Below are 22,152 nucleotides of genomic sequence, written 5' to 3'. Positions count from 1 at the left end.
AATGATGTCACGATTTGATGCGTACCCAATGCCCCGGGTCGACAAACTCCTGGACCGACTGGGCACCGGGCGTTTCTTTACGACACCGGATTTAACCAACTGGCAGATTCCTCTCTCGCCGGAGTCCGAGGAAAAAACGGCCTTCTCCACTCCGGTTGGATCGTACCAATTCATCACACTTCCCTTTGTCAGGATTCCTGTTCTCCTCTGTTTTACCCAGATCTCCTCTCCTCCTGTGTCCCCTCAGTCCCCTGTCTGCTTGTTGTGTCCTCCTCTCCTCTCCTCCTGTGTCCCCTCAGTCCCCTGTCTGCTTGTTCTGTGTCCTCCTCTCCTCTCCTCCTGTGTCCCCTCAGTCCCCTGTCTGCTTGTTCTGTGTCCTCCTCTCCTCACCTCCTGTGTCCCCTCAGTCCCCTGTCTGCTTGTTGTGTGTCCTCCTCTCCTCACCTCCCGTGGCCACGCCCCTCACCAGTCCCAGCAGCTGCAGCCACTCACCCCGGATCACCTCTTGCAGGTGTGCTGCATCTCCCTGATCACCTCCTGCAGGTGTGCTGCATCTCCCTGATCACCTCCCCGGACTATATCTACCCTGCCCCGGCACTCCTCTGGTTGTCGGTGCATTACTACAACGACTAGCAACAGCTAGACATGGCGAGTTACTGCGAGTGCCTGTTGATCACCGCAAGGACCGCCAGTCACCCGTCCGTCACCCGTCCGTCCCGTTCCCGTTCCTCCTGCTCCTGTTCCTGTTCCTGCTGCAGAGCTACCTGTCGGAGTGATCAGTTGGCTGAGTTGCCCTCCTGACTCGGAGAATAGAGACTGTTTTTCCAGCGGTCCTGTCCGCTGTCCCGCCGGCTGCGTCTCCCCGGATCAGTCGGTTGAGTTGCCCTCCCGACTTGGAAGGAAGTGGACGCTGTAGGTGCCACCTTTTGTTTGTTTGTTTGTTTGTTTGTTTGTTTGTTTGTTTGTTTGTTGGAATAAAGACTGTATTTTGGAACTGATACCCGAGTCTGTGAGCTTGCATTTGGGTCCTGTTATACTCCACCTCATAACACCCTTTGGGTTGTTCGGTTCCCCGGCCACGTTCCAACGCCTCACGGACCGGGTGCTGCGTCCGCACGCTGCATATGCTGCCGCCTACCTGGATGATGTCATCATCCACAGCACCACCTGGGCGGAGCATGTGCAGCGGGTGGGCGAGGTGCTGAAGTCCCTGAGGCAGACGGGGCTCACCGCCAACCCAGGAAAGTGTGCAGTTGGACGGAGGGAGGTTCGGTATCTGGGGTACCATTTGGGCGGCGGGCAGGTGACGGAGTCTTTGTCTTATTCTGTCTCGAAGAACTGAATTCCTGTGAAGCACTTTGTGACCGTGCTCTGTGAACGGAGCTCTACTAAAGAAACGTGACTTACGTAAAACCCTTTTTGGATTTTAAAGACGTTTATAAACACTGCACATGTCGGGGGTCAACGCCTCCACTTTAAATAAACTCACACTTTGGGAGGGAAAACACGTGACACAAGGTGTGACACAACAACCCAGTTTGGCCAAATTACGATCATTGGGATTATTTTCTTACTTGGAAACCTCAGGCGACTGTTTTCTAAGAATTCTGAGGTCCACAGTTCACATTGTTTGCACTATAAGCACAAATAAGCACACATCGGGTTGAATTATTAACTAATACTGTGTGTTTAACTGAATATTAGTGTGGAAATTTAGGACATACACTTCCCTTTTGAACACACACACACACACACACACACACACACACACACACACACATTTGTGCACAGACGCTCAAACACACTCATCTAACCATGCATGCATCATTATGCTAATAAGATGGTTTTAATTTTTGGAATAATAAACGATGCGTGAGTTTGAATGAATGTCTCAAACAGCGGGCTGATGATGAAATGTGTTTTGCATCGTTTGTCGGAGCTCCGTGATGTCTCCGCCGCCGCCGCCGCTCCGCTGACCGACCGCCTGCGTTGAGGTGCGGCGCGTCTCCGCTGCGCTGCAGCCGCGGTTGCTGCAGGGGGAGCATCCGTCCTTCCACAGCCCGCAGTGTGTTGCGATTTGCGGCCGCCTTATTATTTGTCTCTGCTCCGTCCCCGTCCCCGTCCCCCCCCCCCTCCCTCTCCATCTAATCCTATTTGCAAGATCGCCAAGGAACAAATTCATTAAGAGGGGCGAGCTGCTCGGTGCAGGAGGAGGTGAAACAGCTTTGCTGCTGCGCCTTAACTGAGGTGAGTTTCCGTTTCTGTGAAGGGCCCGTACATGTACCTTCAGCACGGCGGGTGTTTTTGTCGGTGTTTTCGGCTCTGAGGGGAACATGTCACAGTTTCATTCAGAGGAATTCTTTCAGCCATTAATGTCGATCATGTTGGAGATGTGGTTCATCATAAAAGGCTTCGAGTCTGAAGAGACGTTCAAGCCTTTGAATGCTTGTGGGTTGTTGTTTTTTTAAAATTATTATTCACGATATGGCTGATGGGCCTGATGGCGTCTCTGTTGGCTGTTCCGGATTGCATTAGAGACACATTTTCCATGATATGAAAGGATGTTTAAATGTTCAGAGGAGGTGGTGCAGATGTAGATTTATTAGAGCAGAATTTGAAGGCTACATCTCCGTCACGCACACTTTGGGAGGGACACCCAGACTGCGTGTCTCTAACATGTCCACGGCGTCCTCACAGGCTCCTTTAGGGGTTCATTAGAAACAGCACTTTCATTCTGATTGGATCATCTGTCACCTCTGCGTTTATGTTTAAGTATTTTTGCACCATTGATGCTAATTATCATCCAAAATGGAACATTTGAATCCACATGCAGGGCTACTGGACAGGGTACAGCCATTACCAGGACTGAGGGGTATAATTAGCATCAGGACACATCACATTTAATTAAAACATGTTTTATTCTTTTGTTTTTCACACTAATTTGAATTATAATTGTATTTATTGCTTCATATTCTTGCTGTGTTGATTATTGGGTTCGATTTAAAGGCCTACTTTTATTTGACAGATATCATCATATCAGGCTATCTTACAATCTGTCATTTGATGCTTTCTATTCACCAAAAAACAAACATTTGAAGTAGAGCCCAACCAACATATTAGTTGGAATCGGTGTATATGTTGGCATGACAACCTGTTTTTTTATTACAGAATATAATGGAGAAAAAGAAGCTTTAGTTTAGCAGCTGCTCTAACAACAACGTGTAAATTGTCCTGCCTTTGTTGTAAATCATTTGAGTATTCAGACAGCTATACTTTAAGTCCTGTATATGTAAGAAATATCGTTTGATATATTGATATCAGAATTTCTTTTCTTCGTAATGTTGGTATCAGTTTTCTGCTCCAAAAATCCAGCATCAGTCGGGCATTATGTTTTTATTTTGCCATTTTCTTTATTTTGTGCTCTGTGTTTCTTTGTTTTCATGTTTTCTGGTTTGTTACAACTAAAATCATTTAAGGGGTTTTTGTAATAAACAATTTATCTATAGTGAAAAGATGCTGATGAAATTGTTGTATAGCTACATACTTGGATAAACAGAGTTATGAGCACTTTCCTGCATTTAACTGGAGAAATAAAAAAATGCATAACGCTCACTCAGTTTACTGCATTTTACTGAAGGAAATGCTTTTGAAAGCACCACTCAGAGGCTGTTTTGTGAGAGATATTTTGAAATGGCTTTGCTGATTGGCTGCTCACTGCTTATCCTATCAGCTCTTTCACTCTTTATCGATTTTTTTTTGTTCTTCCAGTGTGCCACAATAAAGCTAAATTAGCCGCCCCCAACCCCCACAGGATTCCCCTCGGGGTCCATCAGACCATGGAAGCAGCTGCTGAAGCACCATATGGCCACCTGGTTGTGCCTTCATGCGATATGTAGTTTTCAGTCATTTTGTGTGCAACGTGCACTTCCTCTGAATCTAATCTGTCACCACTACTTCATTCTATGACTAACCATTTGTCTTCTTGTCTCCAGATGAAGGTCCTCACTCGTTTCTGTGACTGTCTACATGGTTTGTGGAGATGCAGGTGTCTAACCAGGTTATCCTTTCAATGACCGGATAGAAGCAGTGAGGTGAGAAATAGTTTAAAAACATGCAGCCATACCTGGAAATTAAGAGAAGTTCATTTTCTAAATGTCTCTGAGAGGTTTTGATTCAGTCTGTCGCATGTGCTGCTCGGAGATTAGATCACTGCTCTGTAGACCGAGGAAGACAGCCAGCTCCTCTCAGCGTACAAAATGTCTCAGACACAACACAAAGGCTGGCTGCCCCCCCCCCCCCCCCCCCCCCCCACACACACACACACGCAGATCTGTGTTTCCATCACTTCAGAGGACAACACTTAATCCTGAAGACTTTTACGAACCAGGACGATCAGGCCAACATGCCAGACCATAAAACAAGTCTTCAACTAAATTATTTGTTATGAGGACACAGTTTTTGTCCTTAAAAGGGAGGTGAGTTCCCGCAATGTAACTTCGTAAACAGATTCACATCCCCACAACACCAGTAATTCAAACACTCACACTCACACACACACACACACACACACACACACACACACACACACACACACACACACACACACAGTCACAAATAGAGTTTTTGTTTATCATATCTGGAGGAGAAAGAGACGATTGTTCGTGCGCAACATTCTGAACCGTGAAACATCTGCTTTCACTAATGTGACGGAGGAAGAGAATGGAAAAAATGTGGGCTGAGAGAAAGGAAAGGAGGAGAAAACTACTCCTTGATGATGGAGCAGGATTTGTTAACCATTAAAATGCAGACTGTAGATCAAACGCAGCATCGAGCTGACTTCATGCAGGACTGCTGGAGTTTTATCTGCGGCTGCTTGAATATTTCCTTTCACTTGTTTGTTTTTGTTCGGACCACATTCCAGCAATCAGAGCGTGTTTTTATAAAGCCACAGTAGACACGTAGATACCATCGAGAATATCAGTCGTCACTCTACATCCGTCACCGATGAGTAGCTGCACCGTGAGAGGAGCCCCGGGGCATCTGGAACATCTTCCACAACTACGGAGCCACGAGGAGGAGAATCGGATCTTTTTGTGTTTTGTTTCCATGACAAAAGACGACTCAGCAGTTTCTGTTCTGTGTAAAAATACACAGAACAAAATTGAATCGGAACTGATAGTTTTCAATGGTTTCTGAGCACTGTTCATGTGCTGAGCTGCAGAGGAGAGAAAAGTATACCTAATAGAGTCTCACTGTTGTATTATCCTCAGCTAAACTTTAAAATGTCGATTCCTCACTCATACTAACAGCTAAGGTGTGTTAGGAAACGTTTCATGGTGTAACCAGTAAGTCATTCAGCATCCGGTCCACATGTCTGGCAGGTTTTAGGATGCGGTCCCTGAGGAAGACGGTGTTGCTCGCCCTCGTGGTGTCTGTGGTGCTGGTGCTGGCCCTCCTCCACTCGTGGCCCACTCGGGCCTACACCACAGTGGACGTGTGGCAGCGGCCGGGGCCCTTAGTAGATCACCATCTGGAGGACAGGCTGCCAGAACCGGACCATCAATTGAGCAATATCCCCTTCCACGTGAGGGACGGTGTGGCGAGGTAAGAGCTGCGTTGTTTTTATCTATTCGCCGACTCCTGAGCAGATCTGAGGTAAAGAGCCGCCTCCGTGTTTGTGACCTCACAGCCTCCTGGCCCGTAACGTGTGCGTGTGCGAGGGCGAGAGCGGAGGAGTGAACCTGCCCTTCGCGCAGCTCTTGTTCCCGCGGGTGTCGGCTCACCCGCTGCACACCGCCTTCGAGGCCGGCGAGCTGGAGGAGATGAAGAGGAGACGGGCCAAAGAGTACAACAGTTTTCAGAAGAGGTAAAGGAGAGGGGGTCACACTTCATCCTGCGAGGCACGAAATAATAATAACTATTACGGCGTAAAGTGATGATTTTATCTCTTCAGGTCAGATTTAAATCAGCTTCAGTGAACTCAAAATCATTTCTGAGACCTTTGTGTCTCTCTGGGATGGAGAAAGTCATCCATGCCCTCATTTCACCTTTTCAAATACGTGTGTTTAGGTACCACTGAGGATTCATTACCCCACCTCCATCTCAGAAGAATAGTTGGATGACATATTAAATTATACAGAGCAAACACACTCATTGAATATTAATCATATTTGTCTACTATGAAATACATTTATTGTAAGTTGCTTTGGATAAAAGTGTCAGCTAAATGAAATGAAATGTACTTATTCTTCTCCTGAATATGTTACTGGATGTATCCTGTTTGGATGCTGGGCAGTTTCCTGATGCAGACTTTTCCCCCCTTCAGGTCAAAGACACCTGCAGATGCACTCATTATTGCAGAGGCCAACAATCCCTTACAGTACCCAACCCAGGGGGTGGAGGTACGACCCCTGAAAACAATCATCATCCCAGGTATGACCTCACATACACAGTCAAAATGAATTTACGCTGGAAACAAACAGCTGCTCAGAAATGAGGTCAATAACATAAATACTATATTTTCGTCTGGACCGCAAGTTTTGGGGGGCGGAGCCATAAAGAGAGTCTGACACTGAGTGAGAGATCAAAGTTACACCGCAGGTCGACCGAACGCCACAACTTTTCAAATGAAAAGCATGTGAAAAAAACATGCACATGCTGTTGAATTTAAGCTGCCGTGCTACAAAATGTGTGCGTTGAGTATCAGTTTGTTATTGTTCACACATAAAAGAAGCTAATTCAGCTGGTTTGGGTGGAGCTCAGCTATGTGAATTAATGTTACTAAACAATGAGAAACTCTCAAACGAGCTGAAATCCAGTTTCCCAGAAAAGGGCTTTGAATTGTTGAGTCATGCATTAGTGTTGAAACGACAAACTGACAATAAATTCTCAACAGTGTACTGAAACCTGAAACAGGAAGTGGATTAAATCTTTCACAATGGCTGCAGTGACTTACGTCTGTCTGCTGAATGTTTCCAGGCTTGGCCTTGCATGACCTTCCCAGAGATCACTACTCAGTGAGTATTTCAGTACGTCTGTCTCTACGGTTACGACGGAGGTCTGCGGTCCTCTCACGCCACCTCCGTCTCCCTCCGCCTCTCTGCAGATAAACGTCACTGCCACGCTGGGAACGTTGAACGTGGCGGCGGAGGTGGACGCGGTGAAACTCAAAGGTGACGGCGAGATGCACATGACGCTGTCCAGCAGCCTGCTGCCCAACCTGAACCGACAGCTGCAGTTCGTCACCTACACCAACACCCTGTTTCATCCCAGCACCGCAGACACAGGTGAGACCTCGCACACCTGCATCGCCCGTCTCGTCTGCCCTGGACTTCCTTATTCCTACTTTTTAAAAAGAATCGGACAAAACTGGAGAAAAAGTCAGCGAGCTAATTCAAATTTCCTGTTTTTTCATGTAAAGAATCGAGTGCTCGGTGTGATTACATTTAAATACCGCTCTCATACGTTTGCAGTAAATATGAAGCCAGCAGCTTAAAGTCGTTTCCCTGCATCTTTACAGCTCACTCATTAACACGTTACATCTGCTATAAAAGCAACAGCTTGTGGTTTTAGTGGGTTTATACAATTCTTTGGTGATTTTGGCATTTTGGCAGCACCTGACTCAGCGTTACTCCCAGATAGTCCAAAAACAGGACAGAGTCAGTGCAGGAGTGAAAACAGAGACGGGCAGTTGCTGCAACCTGCAGGCAGGTGGTCATTCAAAGCAGCCTCGCCCTTACTTATGCATAACTTTAGTGCAGTTTTCACTCGCTCGGAAATAAACTCGAGAGGCCGAAACAGTTTTTTTGTACCAGGCTGTAAACAACGTTTCAAGTTAGACTGTAAACAACGTTTCAAGTTAGACTGTAAACAACGTTTCAAGTTAGACTGTGGGGATTTGCCTCAAGTGGCCATTAGGGGAACTGCAGTTTTTGATGTGACATCAATCTTGTCACTAAATTCTCCACCAGATAGCGAATGATCACGTCTGCCGAAGATCATTCGTATTCTCGTCCTTGTTTTCTATTTATCACCCGTTAATGTCCTCACTGCTGCTGTTGCGTAATAATCCCAGCAGGAAGAATGACCTGCTTCCTCTTCAGGTAGAGCTGGGCAGCCAATCAGAATCCAGTATAATAACACTGTTTGTTTTGTTTCTATAGAGAATAAACAGCAGTTGCAGTGACTTCCTTTCAACTTCTCACATGCTGGAATCAGTTTGATCTCACTACACTAATCAGATTTATCCTTTCATCTTTTAGTGCAGTTTGAGACGGAGGGACATCAAGCCGTCTTCAGCATCAAGATTCATCACGGCGTGACACCGAAACTGTACAACACAGGAGCCGAAGGAGGTACGGCAAACATGAAGCTCAAACATCTCACCACAGATCAACTGCCACCCGTTAATGTGTTGCGTCTCTGCTATCTCTGAAGCGCCTGGCACTTCCTAAAGAAACCTCCCCTCTATCTCTTCTCTGCAGAGTACAACGTCAGCGCCCTTGTTACCATAGCAACGAAGACTTTCCTGCGGTACAATAAGCTCCAAGATCTCATCGACAGCATCAGGAAATACTACCCCACCGTCACCATCGTCATCGCCGACGACAGCGAGAACCCCAAAACCATCTCGGGGCCGTACATCGAGCATTACATCATGCCCTTCGGGAAGGTAGGGGGCGCCGACGAGTCCTTTAACGCGTCTCCGCCGTCTCCGTTCACGCTCTCTGACCGTCTCGTGTCTCGTGTCGCAGGGTTGGTTTGCCGGCCGAAACCTGGCCGTCTCCCAGGTGACCACGAAGTACGTGCTGTGGGTGGACGACGACTTCATCTTCACGGCCAACACCAAGCTGGAGAAGCTGGTGGATGTTTTGGAGAGGACCACTCTGGATCTGGTGAGAGACGGAGGAGGAAACCGCTGCTGGCCACCAGTTACTGCTGACATGTTGGTGACATCAGTGTGTGTGTGTGTGTGTGTGTGTGTGTGTGTGTGTGTGTGTGTGTGTGTGTGTGTGTGTGTGTGTGTGTGTGTGTGTGTCCAGGTGGGCGGGGCCGTGCGGGAGGCCACGGGTTACACTGCCACCTACCGACAAACCATCTCCATCGAGCCCGGAGAGGAGAACGGCGACTGTTTACACATGCGGAGAGGCTTCCATCACGTCATCCGAGGGTTCCCCAACTGCGTGGTGACCGACGGGGTCATCAACTTCTTCTTGGCTCGCACCGACAAAGTGCAGCAGGTCGGCTTCGACCCGCGCCTCGCCAGGGTGGCTCACCTGGGTGAGTAAAGTCAACGCGCTCACGCGGAAATGTTTCACGTAGCAAACAGTAAAATGATGTGACTCATCGTAATAACAGCAGCTGACATTTCCTTCACTTCCTTAGGAAACGATGTCTTTAAATTTGGCACGAACGTTCACGAGTGCTGCGTTCCAGATGTTGTACTGGTGTTCTCACTCATCAGTGTGTTCACACTGTCAGTACAGAAACATACAGAACAGAACAAGTGCCAGGATGATGCACTCAAAACGGTCCAAAAAAATTCAAAAGAAGTGTGAAACTCTGGACACTTTCCACTCAAAACGGTCGCCATCTTGGCTCCGTAGAGGAAGGGGGCGGGGCATAAAGAGTTCTCAAAATAAGGTGTCGGAGGAAGCACGGAGGACACGAAAACACCTTGATTTCTGGGTAAAATAATTAAAGCTACAGATATGTTGGAGGGTGATGTGTTCACATGATGAGGTCATTACATTACATTTCATTTATCTGACGCTTTTATCCAAAGCTACTTACAATAAGTTCATTTCAACCATGAGGGTTCAAAATCCAGAACAACAAGAATCAAGAAAATACAATTTCTTCCAGAAAGCCAAACTACAAAGTTCTATCAGTAAGTTCCATGTTAAGATACTGAAGTTCTACTGTTCAAGGTGAAGGAGGAAGAGGTGTGTTTTTAGTTTGTGGTGAAGATGTTCAGAGTTTCCGCTGTCAGAGTCCTGATACGTAAGAGCACTATTTGTTTGTGTGCTAAAGGAAGTATGTCATCCGGAACAAACTATGATCTCGTTAAAGATCTCATGGTCTTCTTCACAGATGTTTGTGGCCATAAGACAGGAATTAATTCGCTAATTATAAAAAATATATATATTTTACACGATTGTCTAAAACAGGGGTGTCAAACATACGGCCCGCGGGCCGGATCCGGCCCACCAGGGGGTCCAGCTCGGCCCGCCAGATGACTTTGCTAAGTGTGAAAATTACAGAAAGACATAAATTGCATTTCTATGAGAATATGGAGGTTTATGAATACAAACGTTTTAATTTTTTTTAATCGATCCAGTAATTGCTTTAAAAACAGCGTAAATGCGACGTCTGCTCCGGAGGAAGAAGCGCTCGCTGCTCGCTTTGTGACGCGTTTGAGGGAATCTGCAGAGGAGAGCCGGGGCAGATAAACAGTGGGCTGATGTCTGAGTTTTTGGTCTTTATGTTTCTAGTTTATTGTAGAAAGACCTTAAAACAGGGTTTATCATCCAAAAACCTTCACCAATGATTGAAACAGAGAAATATTGTCGTTATGTATGCTATGATTTTACTGGTCTGGCCCACTTGAGATCAAAGTGGGCAGTATGTGGCCCCTTAACTAAAATGAGTTTGACACCCCTGGTCTAAAAGGATAAAATGATGATGTTGTATATCCAAAAGGTCAAAGGTCAACTTCACAAAACTACTAATGAAAAAGGCAGCCAGAAGGTTTTTATTTAAAGATCTATATCTGATTCAAGTTATTCAGATAGCATCATATGTGAAGATAATTTTGGCTCATCAATTAAACTGTGAAATCTTCTTATCAGCACATGCTACCATCGAAGAGTCCTCGTCTGTAATTCAACTAAACGCTCTTATTTAATTCAGTTTAATTAAACTTCAGTTTTATCAGCGGTTTCTTCCACTCCACTCATTCAGTTTCTTTTATAATGTTTTTACGCCTACAGTATGTCATCAAGTGAAAGTATTTCAGATTTCTTCTGTATCATTTTTGATTTTAATGTTCGGTCATTAAAATATAAAAAGTTTTGTGGGTTTGAAAAAAAGTTTGTCTGCTTTTTAATCATTTTAGGAGTTTGAAGTTATGAATTTGATATTTTTTCCTCTCAGAGTTTTTCATCGATGGCCTGGGATCCCTGCACGTCGGCTCCTGCGATGACGTCATCGTCAATCACGCCACCAAAATCAAGCTGCCGTGGGTGAGCCAGTCGGGGAGCGACAAGACGTACGCCAAGTTCCGCTACCCGCCGGCCTCCTCCGACGCCACGCACACCAAGAACGGCCTCCTGTTCTTCAAGAACCGGTTCCAGTGTTTGACTCATAATTAGCTCCGCCTCTCCTCCCCGTCCCGAAGGTCCGTCCGCTCCTCCTGAGTTGCCAGAGAAGTTCTCCTCCTCCGCGTCTCGTCAGATAAGATGTCGGACGACCTCTTCGGTTCGCCTCGTCTCGGAAACCTTGAAACGGTTTCCGGTCTTCGGTTTTAGCATGTTTTATCTGTCGGTGCACGGCTGAAAAAAAAAACCTCCCGTCGTCCAGAATATGGAGGTTCTTCTGGAGGGAAAGCAGCTGTAGTGAAACGAGTCCTTTCGTCCTTTAATTCAGGGTTTTAGAAGTTCATGCTGACAGATCTTATTTGGCTCTACATCCTCCCGACAGGTAGCGTCCAGACGGTCCGCGGGCCTCCATCGTAGGTTCCACTTCAATTTTGCACTATCTGAAAATAGAGGGAGGTCGGGGACGCGATCGAGGACAAAAGGACACTTCGGAGAAAGTGACGGTCCCGTGGACTCGGAGCGACGGCGTCCTTCTAACGAAGCCACGCGACGGTTCCGCTGATGGCTTTGAGGTGTTCTGATGTGTTTGTGTTTTGGTTTTTCTACCCAGAATCCTTTGTGTCACCTGTGAGGAGGAGAAACTTTGGGTCATGCCCCCCCCCCCCCCCCCATCGCTCCCCCCTCCACACACACACACACACACACACCCAGTGTCCACCCCCACCTCCACCCCCCACTGACCCGGGGGAACTTTCTTCAACGAGCATCTAAAGACGAAGAAGAGCGTTGGTGTGGTGAAACGTGATCGCATCTTTACATGCTGCCTAAAAGAAAACGTGGGATGAACCAAAGTGCATGTTTATTTTCCATCATGATAAAAGAAGAAAACAGGCAGAATTAATAATGATGTTGAGTGAAAGGAGCCGAGCGAAGCACCAGAGCCTGTTTTTATACTCATGCCTGAAGTGATGACGCTGTTCTTTTATACCATGGCCTTTAGATGGCGCCTTTGTGTCACTGTATTGTTTCTTAATAAGATTTGAACAGCCATTTGTTATTAACGAGGTGCCAGAGATTTACCTGATTATTTTTTTTCCTCTTTAAATCTGGAGAGGAATATTTTGAAACTATTTTGTGACGTTTCCGTCTGTTCTGGATTTTTTTTTTAATGCGATGTTAGCTCTGTTGACAGACGCGAGAAGCATCCGTGATCCCGTTCTGAAAATCCTTCGTGTAGCTGTGCGTTCAAAACTTCGTCCCATGTTAGAATTCGTAACGGATCTTTAGCCGAGCGGAAAACTTTTTTTAATGGTGACGTTTTTGTGTTGACACGGAAATATAACCTGCCTGCTTCACCTAAAAGAAACACTGGTATGAGTCGTTTGCAGCATCATGAACCTTTTTTTTTTAAAAATATTTATTTACTTTAAATGTTATTAAAATGTCTGTGGAAAAAACTTTGCTCTCGTCAAGTGTCCTTCAAGACATCTCTGTCCTGAAAATGTAAAAAACTTGATTAAACACTTTAATTTAAATTCTGTAAATTTCATAGTTTCTGGAGTGTGCTTAATAATTAAAAATAATTTTATTTTTTTGCCTTGTTTTCTTCACCCACTGGATTCAGATCATATTTCATGTTTACTGTGAATATCATTTATTTTCTGTCATTAAAGAATTGAACGCAGATGTTGGCAGCTGCATCATCAAGTCTTGTTTTGTGTTGGTTCACTTTGTTACACAAATGATCTCATAACTGAATTCAAAGATGATTGTCAGTGTCAGTGAGACTTTTTTTTTTAAATAATGAATGAAACTAACGGTGTGGAAAATAAATGTTTATCATCACGTTAATTATCTGTTAACCAGAAATTATTATGGAGGACACAGGATGTGTGAAGGAGGAAAAAAGGCCATCAGGTTTTCAGAAAAATCACAGCTAATAAATCTACAGTCGTACTGAGCAGGCGACATGAGGAGGGGTGCCCCCCCCCCACCTCCATCCTCTGGTGAGAAAATGAAAATGTTAATGTAGTTTAATGAAATATGCTGAAATATCAGCAGCCTCTTGTGCTGCATTGATAAATGCTCCCACCGTATAAAAATAGCAAACCACCCTCTTCATATATCGTTCACTGCCTCCTGATTATCTTTATACTCATGCAATTCAAATTAAATGCCCCAAATCACACGTCTTTAAAATCCGAGAAAACGGAGTGAGACACCATGATTATACACAGAAGAAAAAAAAAGGTTTGTTGATGCTGCTCTAAAGGGAAACGTGTGTCGAGGGTCTACGTGAGAAGACCTGCTGGGACACATGATAACTGGAGCAGTGAACAGTGTGAGTCTGACCTCACTTGCACCGGAGCGTCGGTGTAAATGAGCCACGAGCCTCTGGGACGTCATGTGTCATCACGTCAGAGACGGGCTGAGCTGCAGGGGGACCGGATGGACTGCAGGGGGACCGGATGGACTGCAGGGGGACCGGATGGAGGAAGACTTCGGGGCTGGAGCCGTGAAAGGTTGGATCGGCCAGAGGGACGCTGCTGTGATTGGTTGTTTTTCGCTGTCAGTCAAGTGCTCCCAAACCTTTGTCCTAACCTGTAACCTCGTCCAACGTAACAGCCAAACACGAGCAGAGCGTCCCTCCTGCTCATTCACTCTAACTCCAGCTGTTCATGTGCTGTGGGTCTCGATCTCTGAGCTGCAAAACAACCAGCAGATGTAATGCCTGGCACGAGGGTACGTCAGCAGGACGGCTTCTTACTTCCCCTCACTTTGATTTTTTTTTTTATGGTTTTTTTTTCCCATGTTAACGACACGATTAAAAACAAACTACATCATCATTATTAAAAAAAAAAAATTCTGCCTAAACATATTTATTCTATCAAACCATAGGTTTCCCATCAAACCTATGGCATTGGTAAATAATCATTAATAATCATGAGCATTATGCTCCACTAGAGGGCGCTGTACACCAACAGGTTCACGGTTCTGAAATGAAAACAGTGCAAAAATCTGATGTAATTACATTTTTGATATATTTTTTTTAAATAAACCTGGAAAAAGTCTTGTTTTCTGCACATAAATAAACATTTCTGAACAGAAAGTCTACCGTATGAAGACAGTTGAGGTAAAAACAGATAATAATACACATTTAAAAAGGTAAAGGTGAGTGTTAAATGGCTACATAAGACAATAAATGACAAAAAATAGATCTGATGGCCATCATCCTCTTACAGTGGGAGTACACATTGGTTGTTTGACTGCCGCTGATCCTTTCATTATTTCTCGACTCTGCAGTAACTTGTAAAGTCATTAAAGTCTGTGTATCCTCCGGGGTGTTTGGGTCTATTTATAATTACAAGTGGGAACTGGAGCGGGCAGAGACTTCACGGGCACAACAGTTTGAAATGATGGATACGATTTCTTCCTGGAAAATCAACCAAAGTATCAACATGTGAGGAAGTTTCTTCAGTAAGAATGACGATTCAGCGTTCCTCTTTAATCCTACGTGTGCTTCAGGTTTTTATTGATCCGATCGCACACATGATTATTTACATTGAGGATGACTGACAGACGAGCACCTCTGTTTTCCTCTTCGTTCACTTCTTCGCCTCATTGTGACACGTTCTTTGTGTGTTGAGTCCAGATAATGCTGACAATGGCGGCGTGAAAATAGCCCACCAGACGGAAAACACACACACACGCACGCACACACACACACACACACACACACACACACACACACACACACACACACACACACACACACGCGCGCACATGCACATGCACACAACAGAGCTCACGGTTATTTGAGGGCAGTCATGAACTGCATCGAGGGATTTGAAAACCCAGGGGGAATAAACATGGAGTTAGTTCCTTGTGAAAAATATTATGCATTACAAAAATATCCATCAAGGAAATTTCAATGGAAATAGTAAGAAATTTATACATATACATCATGAAGCACAGTCTCTGCATCTGTATTTACACACTCAAAAGAAAGCTACGATTACACAAGATTAAATCCTAATTATCCTGCACCAGAATTAAACTTAAAGGAGGATTTGAAGTTGTCAGACTTCTTTGCAGGAGAGAAACAAACCGTCTCCAGAAGGTCAGAGTTCATGTGTCATCACTGCTCGCTCTCCTTCAGCCGATGTGCTGAATACATCCCGCCCTCGTTGAATGTGATCGCCTGGAAACTGGCAGCCACACGCTGAGAGGGAATAAGAAGGAAGTTCATATTTATTGGTGAGTTTTAAAGAAGCGACACCGATTCTGGTTCTCTGGACGAGCCTAAATGTAAATGAAATGGTTTTATGTAGGTTTTAAATGTAATGTTACTCATTTCTAAACCACCAGAGGCCAAAAACAACAAGATATGAGAATAAACAATGACTCATTGAATTATTCTGTTTAGGCAAAATTAACTGGTTCTTTCTGACCACCAGCTGCGTGCACAAGAACAGGAACCTGAACTGTCAGAACCTCAATGATTCGGGTCAGATTAATTCATTGTTGTGTTGCTCTGCTGTGGATCAATGAAGGGGTCGGAAATTACACAAAATAATTAAAAATAAAAAAATAGAAATGCAGACGAGGCTTTGGTGAAACAAGCCTCGTGCAGCAGCTTGTTTTAAATTTAAAAAAGCTTGTAGCAATTTAAATTGCTAAACAGTTGCAGTAAAACTCTCCTGCTTTCTCTACAGCTGCAGAATCACACAGGAGATTAAAGGACATTACTTTCTGAGCTTCTTCGATTATGCTGAGATGTATTTTAATCTGACTGGTGCTGAATTTTAAGATAACAAAGTGTCCAGAGACAGCATTAAGCAAGAAAGGTCTGACAGAGGCCAGATAAAAACACTATTTTAGGAACATGGGAAACGTGTGTGTACTCCTGTGCATCTAAAGCACAATGAAAACACTGCTGATCAAAAAACAAGAAGGAGAGAGAGCCAAGAGGACGAGAACAACTGTGTGGACTGAGGCCAGGTCTGCACGTCTAACACGAGCACAGAGATCAGACTCCTTCCTCCTCCTGGTGGAAGTCTGAACACATGAGATAAAAAAAAAAACGCAGGTCAGGGAGGTTTTCCATCCACTGGATGAGTGAACGACACCGGCTGCAGGTTCGGCTCCAGCAGGTTTGTTCACATCCACGGAGAAACAACAACAGGATGTTTGAGTCATTTCCCCCCCGATCACCGGTGCTCAGGACAGCAAACAGCCTCACAGACCACCGCTGCGACTAACTCACCTCACCTTTAAAACTGGCAACTAAAACAAGATGTCCCATGTGGTAAATAAATGGGCTGAACTGTGACGTCACTTCTTCTGTCTCAGTGTCGGAGTCCTCTTTCCCCCGCTGACGTACCTGCAGGCTGCGATGGCTGCCGGGCGGCAGGCCGTTGACCTCTGTGCAGAAGCCGAGCTGCTGGTGGGAGGCCAGCGAAGGGAGAGCGACTCCAGGTGTCCCGGCATCGGGGTTAGACACCTGAGAACCACACGGAGACATCGGAGTGAAGACGGGGTGGAAGAAAAGACCGATATGATGACGAGCGTTGCTGCACACGCACCACCTTCACCGCCGGGCAGTGTTGTTGAGACGAGTGCAGAGAGGGCAGCGAGTGGTTGTAGGACAGCAGGCAGGGCTGCTGCCGTCGGTCCATGGACGCTGAGGAATGAGGACGCAGGCCGGACGCCGGTGCAGAGGGAGACTTCATGGTCCGACCCAGACTGTTGGACTTGCTCTCCTTGCGTTGGTACTCGATTGGAGACTGAAGAGCTGCAGCGGACAGGAAGACACCTCACATCACTCAAACGATTAAATCCAGGGTTTTACTGAAGAAAAGCTGAGCTGTGGTACCGTTCAGGAAGTTCCTCTGAGTCTCTAAGATCTGGACCACGTCATTGAGCCAAGCTTGCTGTATTTCCGGAGATGACGCATGCATGATGAAGCGCGTCACGCTGCTGTCAGTCCCCCGGGAGGTCAAGACCAGACAGCAGGGATCGTCTACAGAGTCCTCCTCTACACCCAAGCAGCTCACCTGCAGAACAAAGTGTCTTCGTTACACACACAAAAAAACAACCTTGAAGACAAAGTTGTAAAACTTCGTTTCCCAAAAAGTTGGGACGCTCTTTAAAATGTAAATAAAAACAGAATGCGATGATTTGCAAATCACATAAATCCATATTTTATTGAAAATAAAGACAACATATGAAATGTTAAAACAGAAATTGTATTGTTTTATGAGAAACATCAATTTTTAATCAAAAACAGACACAATTTTGTCGTGGAAATCACTGCATGGGCTCAGGAACACATCTGAAAACAATGCAAATCCTCTATCAGGTAAGTGTGGGACCACATTTCACTTTCAAAACTCCAGACACTGGTTTCCTCTGTTCCCAAATGTTTACAGAGTGTTGTTAAAAGAAGAGGTGATGCCGCTGCGCCAACTATTTTTTTTAAATGTTTTGCTGCCATCAAATTCAAAATGAGCATATATTTTCAATAAAACAATACAATTTGAAATGTTGTCTTTGGTGTATTTCCAATTAAATATGGATTTACATGATTTGAAAATAATCATTATTTACATTTTACACAGCATCCCAACGTTTTTGTAAGTGGGGTTGTATTTACAGATAGTTTAACTCTTACCTTGATGCTGTTTTTAAAGGTGTACCCCGGCAAAGAGAAGCCTTTCTTCTTATCGATTGGCTCACTTAGGATGACCAGCTGCTCAAACAGGAAGACCCGCCTCTCCCTCGCTCTGGACAGAAGGCCGGCTTCCTGCTCGCTGACAGAGAAGGTATCCTGCTGCAGCAGCTTCCCCTGAGCCGTGATTTTACCCTGAAACAGTTTGTAATTCACAAACGCTTTAAAAAAATAAATAAAATAAAATAAAATAAAAACCTATAACAAGACAAATTATAAAAAAAAATAATAAATCAGAAAAAGCGCTGCATCTTACCTCAAAGCCTTGGAGCCGTCCCACATTCATCATATCATTACAGCGCTTTGGCACGAAACACATCACCTCCACCGCCCTCTGGTGGACAAAATCAGTTCAACGAGCGTGAAAACAAAATGTGGTGCACAAAAATAAGATGTAAAAGTATTTTTCATAAAGAGTTCTCACCTGCAGCTCCTCGATGTCCCTCCCAGCTTTGATGTAGTACTTCAGGAAGTCCTGAGGGGGGCAGTCAAAGAGAGGTTTACTTATATTTTAATTATTTTTTTTAATAAGAAAGACAAATTACACTTTTTATAAATAAACAAATAAGAATCTGTGACTTGAATCTGATTATGAAGTAACACAAAAGCAAAATACCCACGAGAACAGAAATAAATGTCAAAAATTCAAGATGGACAAGAAAGGTGAATAATTTTTTTAAAAAAAGAGTAAAATATACTGACGACACTGTGGTCCTCTTCAAGGGTTTATTTCAAAGCAAACAGCTTCTCTGATTTGTTCGTTTATCATATATTTCCTTATTTATCATCAATTTTCACATTAATAACGTTGCAATTTTCGGGGGAAAAAAGTGTCCAAAACTACATGAAAAAGTAATATTACCATGTAACAGTGCATGTGAGTACACAGTGAGTTTAAACAGCCAACCTTCAGGAGCAGCTGGTACTTCATGATCCTCTGAACAGGTTTGATGAGCAGGTCGTTGAGCTGCAGCCTGTGACCCAGCTGGATCCGGAGATCCTGCCGACACAAAAAGAAGGAAGAAGAAATGTGGCTTCAGGTGTTCAGACAGAAACAGAAGCACACCTGTGACAGATGTCAGATATGAGAAGTTTAAAAAGCAAACAATAAAGTCCGTCTCTCACCTCGAAGTAGGTCTCGATGTACTCGGAGACGAGGTGCTCCGACTTGGGTTTGTTCTGACAGTAAACCACGTACATGTGGAGACGGCGCTCCTGCAAGTTCAACAGACACAAATAAATCACAAATGTCAAAAGATGTGTGTGTGTGTGTGTGTGTGTGTGTGTGTGTGTGTGTGTGTGTGTGTGTGTGTGTGTGTGTGTGTGTGTGTGTGTGTGAAGAAGGAACAGTTTGTCTTGCTTGACACATCTCCTCTTTGGTTTATTGTGTTTCCCTGCAGATTATTTCCATTATCTGTGCAGGAAATTTGCTTCATTAAATAAATTCCAGTGGATCAAAAAGAACAGTTTAATTCAGATTAATTAAACCTTCTGATGGACTGAGATGAAAAACCTGCACTGAATGGAAACTTTCTAAAAGTTAGTTTAAAGAGTTTATTTTCCTGCTGTAAGCACATATTTTATATAAAACAATAAAGTTTCTCAGTTTCATCGTTTGATATGTCGTCTTTCATCTTTTTGCAGTTAAATATGAGTTTACATGATTTGCAGATCATCTATTCTGTTTTTATTTACCTTTTACACATCGTCCCAACTTTCTTTGGAAACAGGGTTGAACTTTGACGAAGAGTGAATTTGTTGGCTTTCTTTAAGCCTCTCAATAAAAGTTGTAATTCATCAGTTGTTTTGTGTTTCATGAAAATCTGATTTGAAGTCAAAATGGGGTAAAATACAGTTTTTAGAAGTCTGAAAGTTCATTTTCACACACGGCCGGGTCTCCGCGGAGCGTCTTTAAGGCTGATTGCTGCCTGAGAGCTCTTTGGTCAAACCGGAGTGATTACAGGAACCGTTTCTTGTTCTGCAGCTGCACCTGCAGGCGACTGATCTGCTAAAAGAAAACACGTGTGCACGGCAGCGGGACGAAGCTTCGCACCGGCGGGAGCTGAAGCCAAACTGGAAACACGCAGAGAGACTTTCACATCCTCACTCGCTGCTCGCTGAGCTTCACACTCACGTGTTTGATGAAGAGCTTGGCCAAGCTGTCCGGATCACCCACACATTTCTCCAGCTCTCCCAGGAAATAACTGCGGGACACGTGACGGAGAAGGTCAAGCAGGACCAGTCATAACACACACACACACACACACACACACACACATAAACATACACACACTCAGAGGCAGGATACGCAGCGACCACAGGGGACGTGACACACACTGAACCGCCGTGAAACACGAGGAGCTCAGAAAGTGAGAGACTGTTGGGAGGAAGCGAGACGTCTCCGACTCACTCCTTGTGCCAGTCGTAGATCTGATGGATGTTTCCGAACACGATCCTGTCCTTCCCTCTCATGTCCTCCGGCACGCCCTGACTGGACATGGTGGTCATGTAGCCCTGAGCGAGCACACGCACGCACACACACACACACACACACAAACACACAAACACACACACACACACACACACACACACACACACACACACACACACACACACACACACACACACGTCATCAATCACATCGTAAACTGCTCGTTTCTTAAATAGAAACCAGTTCGGAGACACACCTGCACGATGAGTCCAAGATCCTCCACATACAACCTCTCTGTCTCGATCAGCTCGGTCAGCACATATCTGAGAGAGGAAGAAAATATGACTGAGCAAAATAAAAGCAGGAATTTACACTTGGAAATGTATTTGCTCACTTGCTGGTTGTTAGGAGAGATAGTTGATACCGCTGTCACGCAAAGTAAGAAGCTGGGAAACAGCTTAGCTCAGCATAAAGGCGTGAAACAAGAGGAAACACCCATCCTGGATAAACAGTTTGAACTTATACAGATCCTTTTTATCACCAATGGGGACAGAGCTGCCAAGCAAGGCAGTAACTTTAGTGTCTCGTCTAAGGACACTTCAGCAGGTGGAGTGGAGGAGGCAGGGATTGAACCAGCAACCGGGGCAGGAGTCTCCCACCTATATTTGTCAATTCATTTCATCATTTATTCATTTTTTAACCTGTCTGAGAGAAGGAAGCTATCAACAGGATGGATTTGAGTGGACGATCTCTCCTCTGCTCTGCACCCAGCAGAGGTGGAGCTCCGCCCACAGTGAGACACACAGAGATCAGAGGACACAAACGCAGCAGAGGTTTAAGTTCCGCCCACAGTGAGACAGAGATCAGAGGACAGAAACACAGCAGAGGTTTAAGCTCCGCCCACAGTGAGCAGTGAGACAGAGATCAGAGGACAGAAACACAGCAGAGGTTTAAGCTCCGCCCACAGTGAGACAGAGATCAGAGGACAGAAACGCAGCAGAGGTTTAAGCTCCGCCCACAGTGAGACAGAGATCAGAGGACACAAACGCAGCAGAGGTTTAAGCTCCGCCCACAGTGAGACAGAGATCAGAGGACAGAAACGCAGCAGAGGTTTAAGCTCCGCCCACAGTGAGACAGAGATCAGAGGACAGAAACGCAGCAGAGGTTTAAGCTCCGCCCACAGTGAGATAAAGATCAGAGGACAGAAACACAGCAGAGGTTTAAGCTCCGCCCACAGTGAGCAGTGAGACAGAGATCAGAGGACAGAAACACAGCAGAGGTTTAAGCTCCGCCCACAGTGAGACAGAGATCAGAGGACAGAAACACAGCAGAGGTTTAAGCTCCGCCCACAGTGAGACAGAAATCAGAGGACAGAAACACAGCAGAGGTTTAAGCTCCGCCCACAGTGAGACAGAGATCAGAGGACAGAAACACAGCAGAGACTCTCACGCTGAGCTGGAAACAAACGGCTGCTCATAAATTAGGTCAATAACATAAATACAATATTTTCGTCTGGACCGTAACAGAGGGGGCGGAGCTATAAAGAATGTTTGTCACTTTTCAAATTAAAAGCCCTCCAGTTTCACACGGGGTCCAGCTGTAAACTAGGTTTATATTTAGACGTGTTTCTTTCAAGGGGCAGCGGGTCGAAGGGAAACTCTGGATTTTATAAG

The 22,152-nt window shown here is 45.0% G+C and overlaps 2 protein-coding genes across 5 annotated transcripts in view; one reads left to right on the top strand and one right to left on the bottom strand.

Moving 5' to 3' along the window:
* Window positions 1-1,864: 1,864 nt before the first annotated feature.
* Window positions 1,865-13,025, top strand: b4galnt1b (beta-1,4-N-acetyl-galactosaminyl transferase 1b). Of its 3 annotated transcripts, none has more exons than XM_069154799.1 (13): window positions 1,865-2,247; window positions 3,769-3,872; window positions 3,993-4,091; window positions 5,382-5,604; window positions 5,690-5,866; window positions 6,326-6,432; window positions 6,979-7,016; window positions 7,106-7,286; window positions 8,262-8,354; window positions 8,484-8,671; window positions 8,754-8,894; window positions 9,042-9,279; window positions 11,155-13,025. In XM_069154799.1, the coding sequence occupies exons 4-13, from the start codon at window positions 5,390-5,392 to the stop codon at window positions 11,370-11,372; spliced, it is 1,596 nt and encodes a 531-aa protein (XP_069010900.1). In that variant the 5' UTR covers window positions 1,865-2,247; window positions 3,769-3,872; window positions 3,993-4,091; window positions 5,382-5,389; the 3' UTR covers window positions 11,373-13,025. The 3 variants fall into 3 exon arrangements, with proteins under 3 accessions (XP_069010900.1, XP_069010891.1, XP_069010883.1); XM_069154790.1 differs by having other exon boundaries at window positions 3,769-3,892; XM_069154782.1 differs by lacking the exon at window positions 3,769-3,872.
* A 1,145-nt stretch (window positions 13,026-14,170) lies between these two features.
* arhgef25b (Rho guanine nucleotide exchange factor (GEF) 25b) overlaps window positions 14,171-22,152 on the bottom strand; it is a 23,546-nt gene continuing 15,564 nt past the window's right edge. For both annotated transcript variants that reach the window (XM_069154770.1, XM_069154762.1), the window contains exons 5-16: window positions 20,736-20,802; window positions 20,459-20,562; window positions 20,183-20,252; window positions 19,174-19,263; window positions 18,956-19,048; window positions 18,473-18,523; window positions 18,305-18,382; window positions 17,992-18,183; window positions 17,194-17,374; window positions 16,904-17,112; window positions 16,702-16,821; window positions 14,171-15,540 (exon numbers count right to left, since the gene is read on the bottom strand). In XM_069154770.1, coding sequence (XP_069010871.1) covers window positions 15,457-15,540; window positions 16,702-16,821; window positions 16,904-17,112; window positions 17,194-17,374; window positions 17,992-18,183; window positions 18,305-18,382; window positions 18,473-18,523; window positions 18,956-19,048; window positions 19,174-19,263; window positions 20,183-20,252; window positions 20,459-20,562; window positions 20,736-20,802 — 1,339 coding nt within the window. In that variant the 3' untranslated portion in view covers window positions 14,171-15,456. The remainder of the gene's footprint in view (window positions 15,541-16,701; window positions 16,822-16,903; window positions 17,113-17,193; window positions 17,375-17,991; window positions 18,184-18,304; window positions 18,383-18,472; window positions 18,524-18,955; window positions 19,049-19,173; window positions 19,264-20,182; window positions 20,253-20,458; window positions 20,563-20,735; window positions 20,803-22,152) is intronic.

Source organism: Embiotoca jacksoni, unplaced genomic scaffold (assembly GCF_022577435.1).
Source record: "Embiotoca jacksoni isolate LCO1_2020_lvr unplaced genomic scaffold, fEmbJac1.0.p SCAF_1, whole genome shotgun sequence".
In the NCBI taxonomy this organism is placed as follows: domain Eukaryota; kingdom Metazoa; phylum Chordata; class Actinopteri; family Embiotocidae; genus Embiotoca; species Embiotoca jacksoni.
The sequence above is the reverse complement of the archived record's forward strand: the minus strand, read 5'-3'. Positions and strand labels throughout refer to the sequence as shown.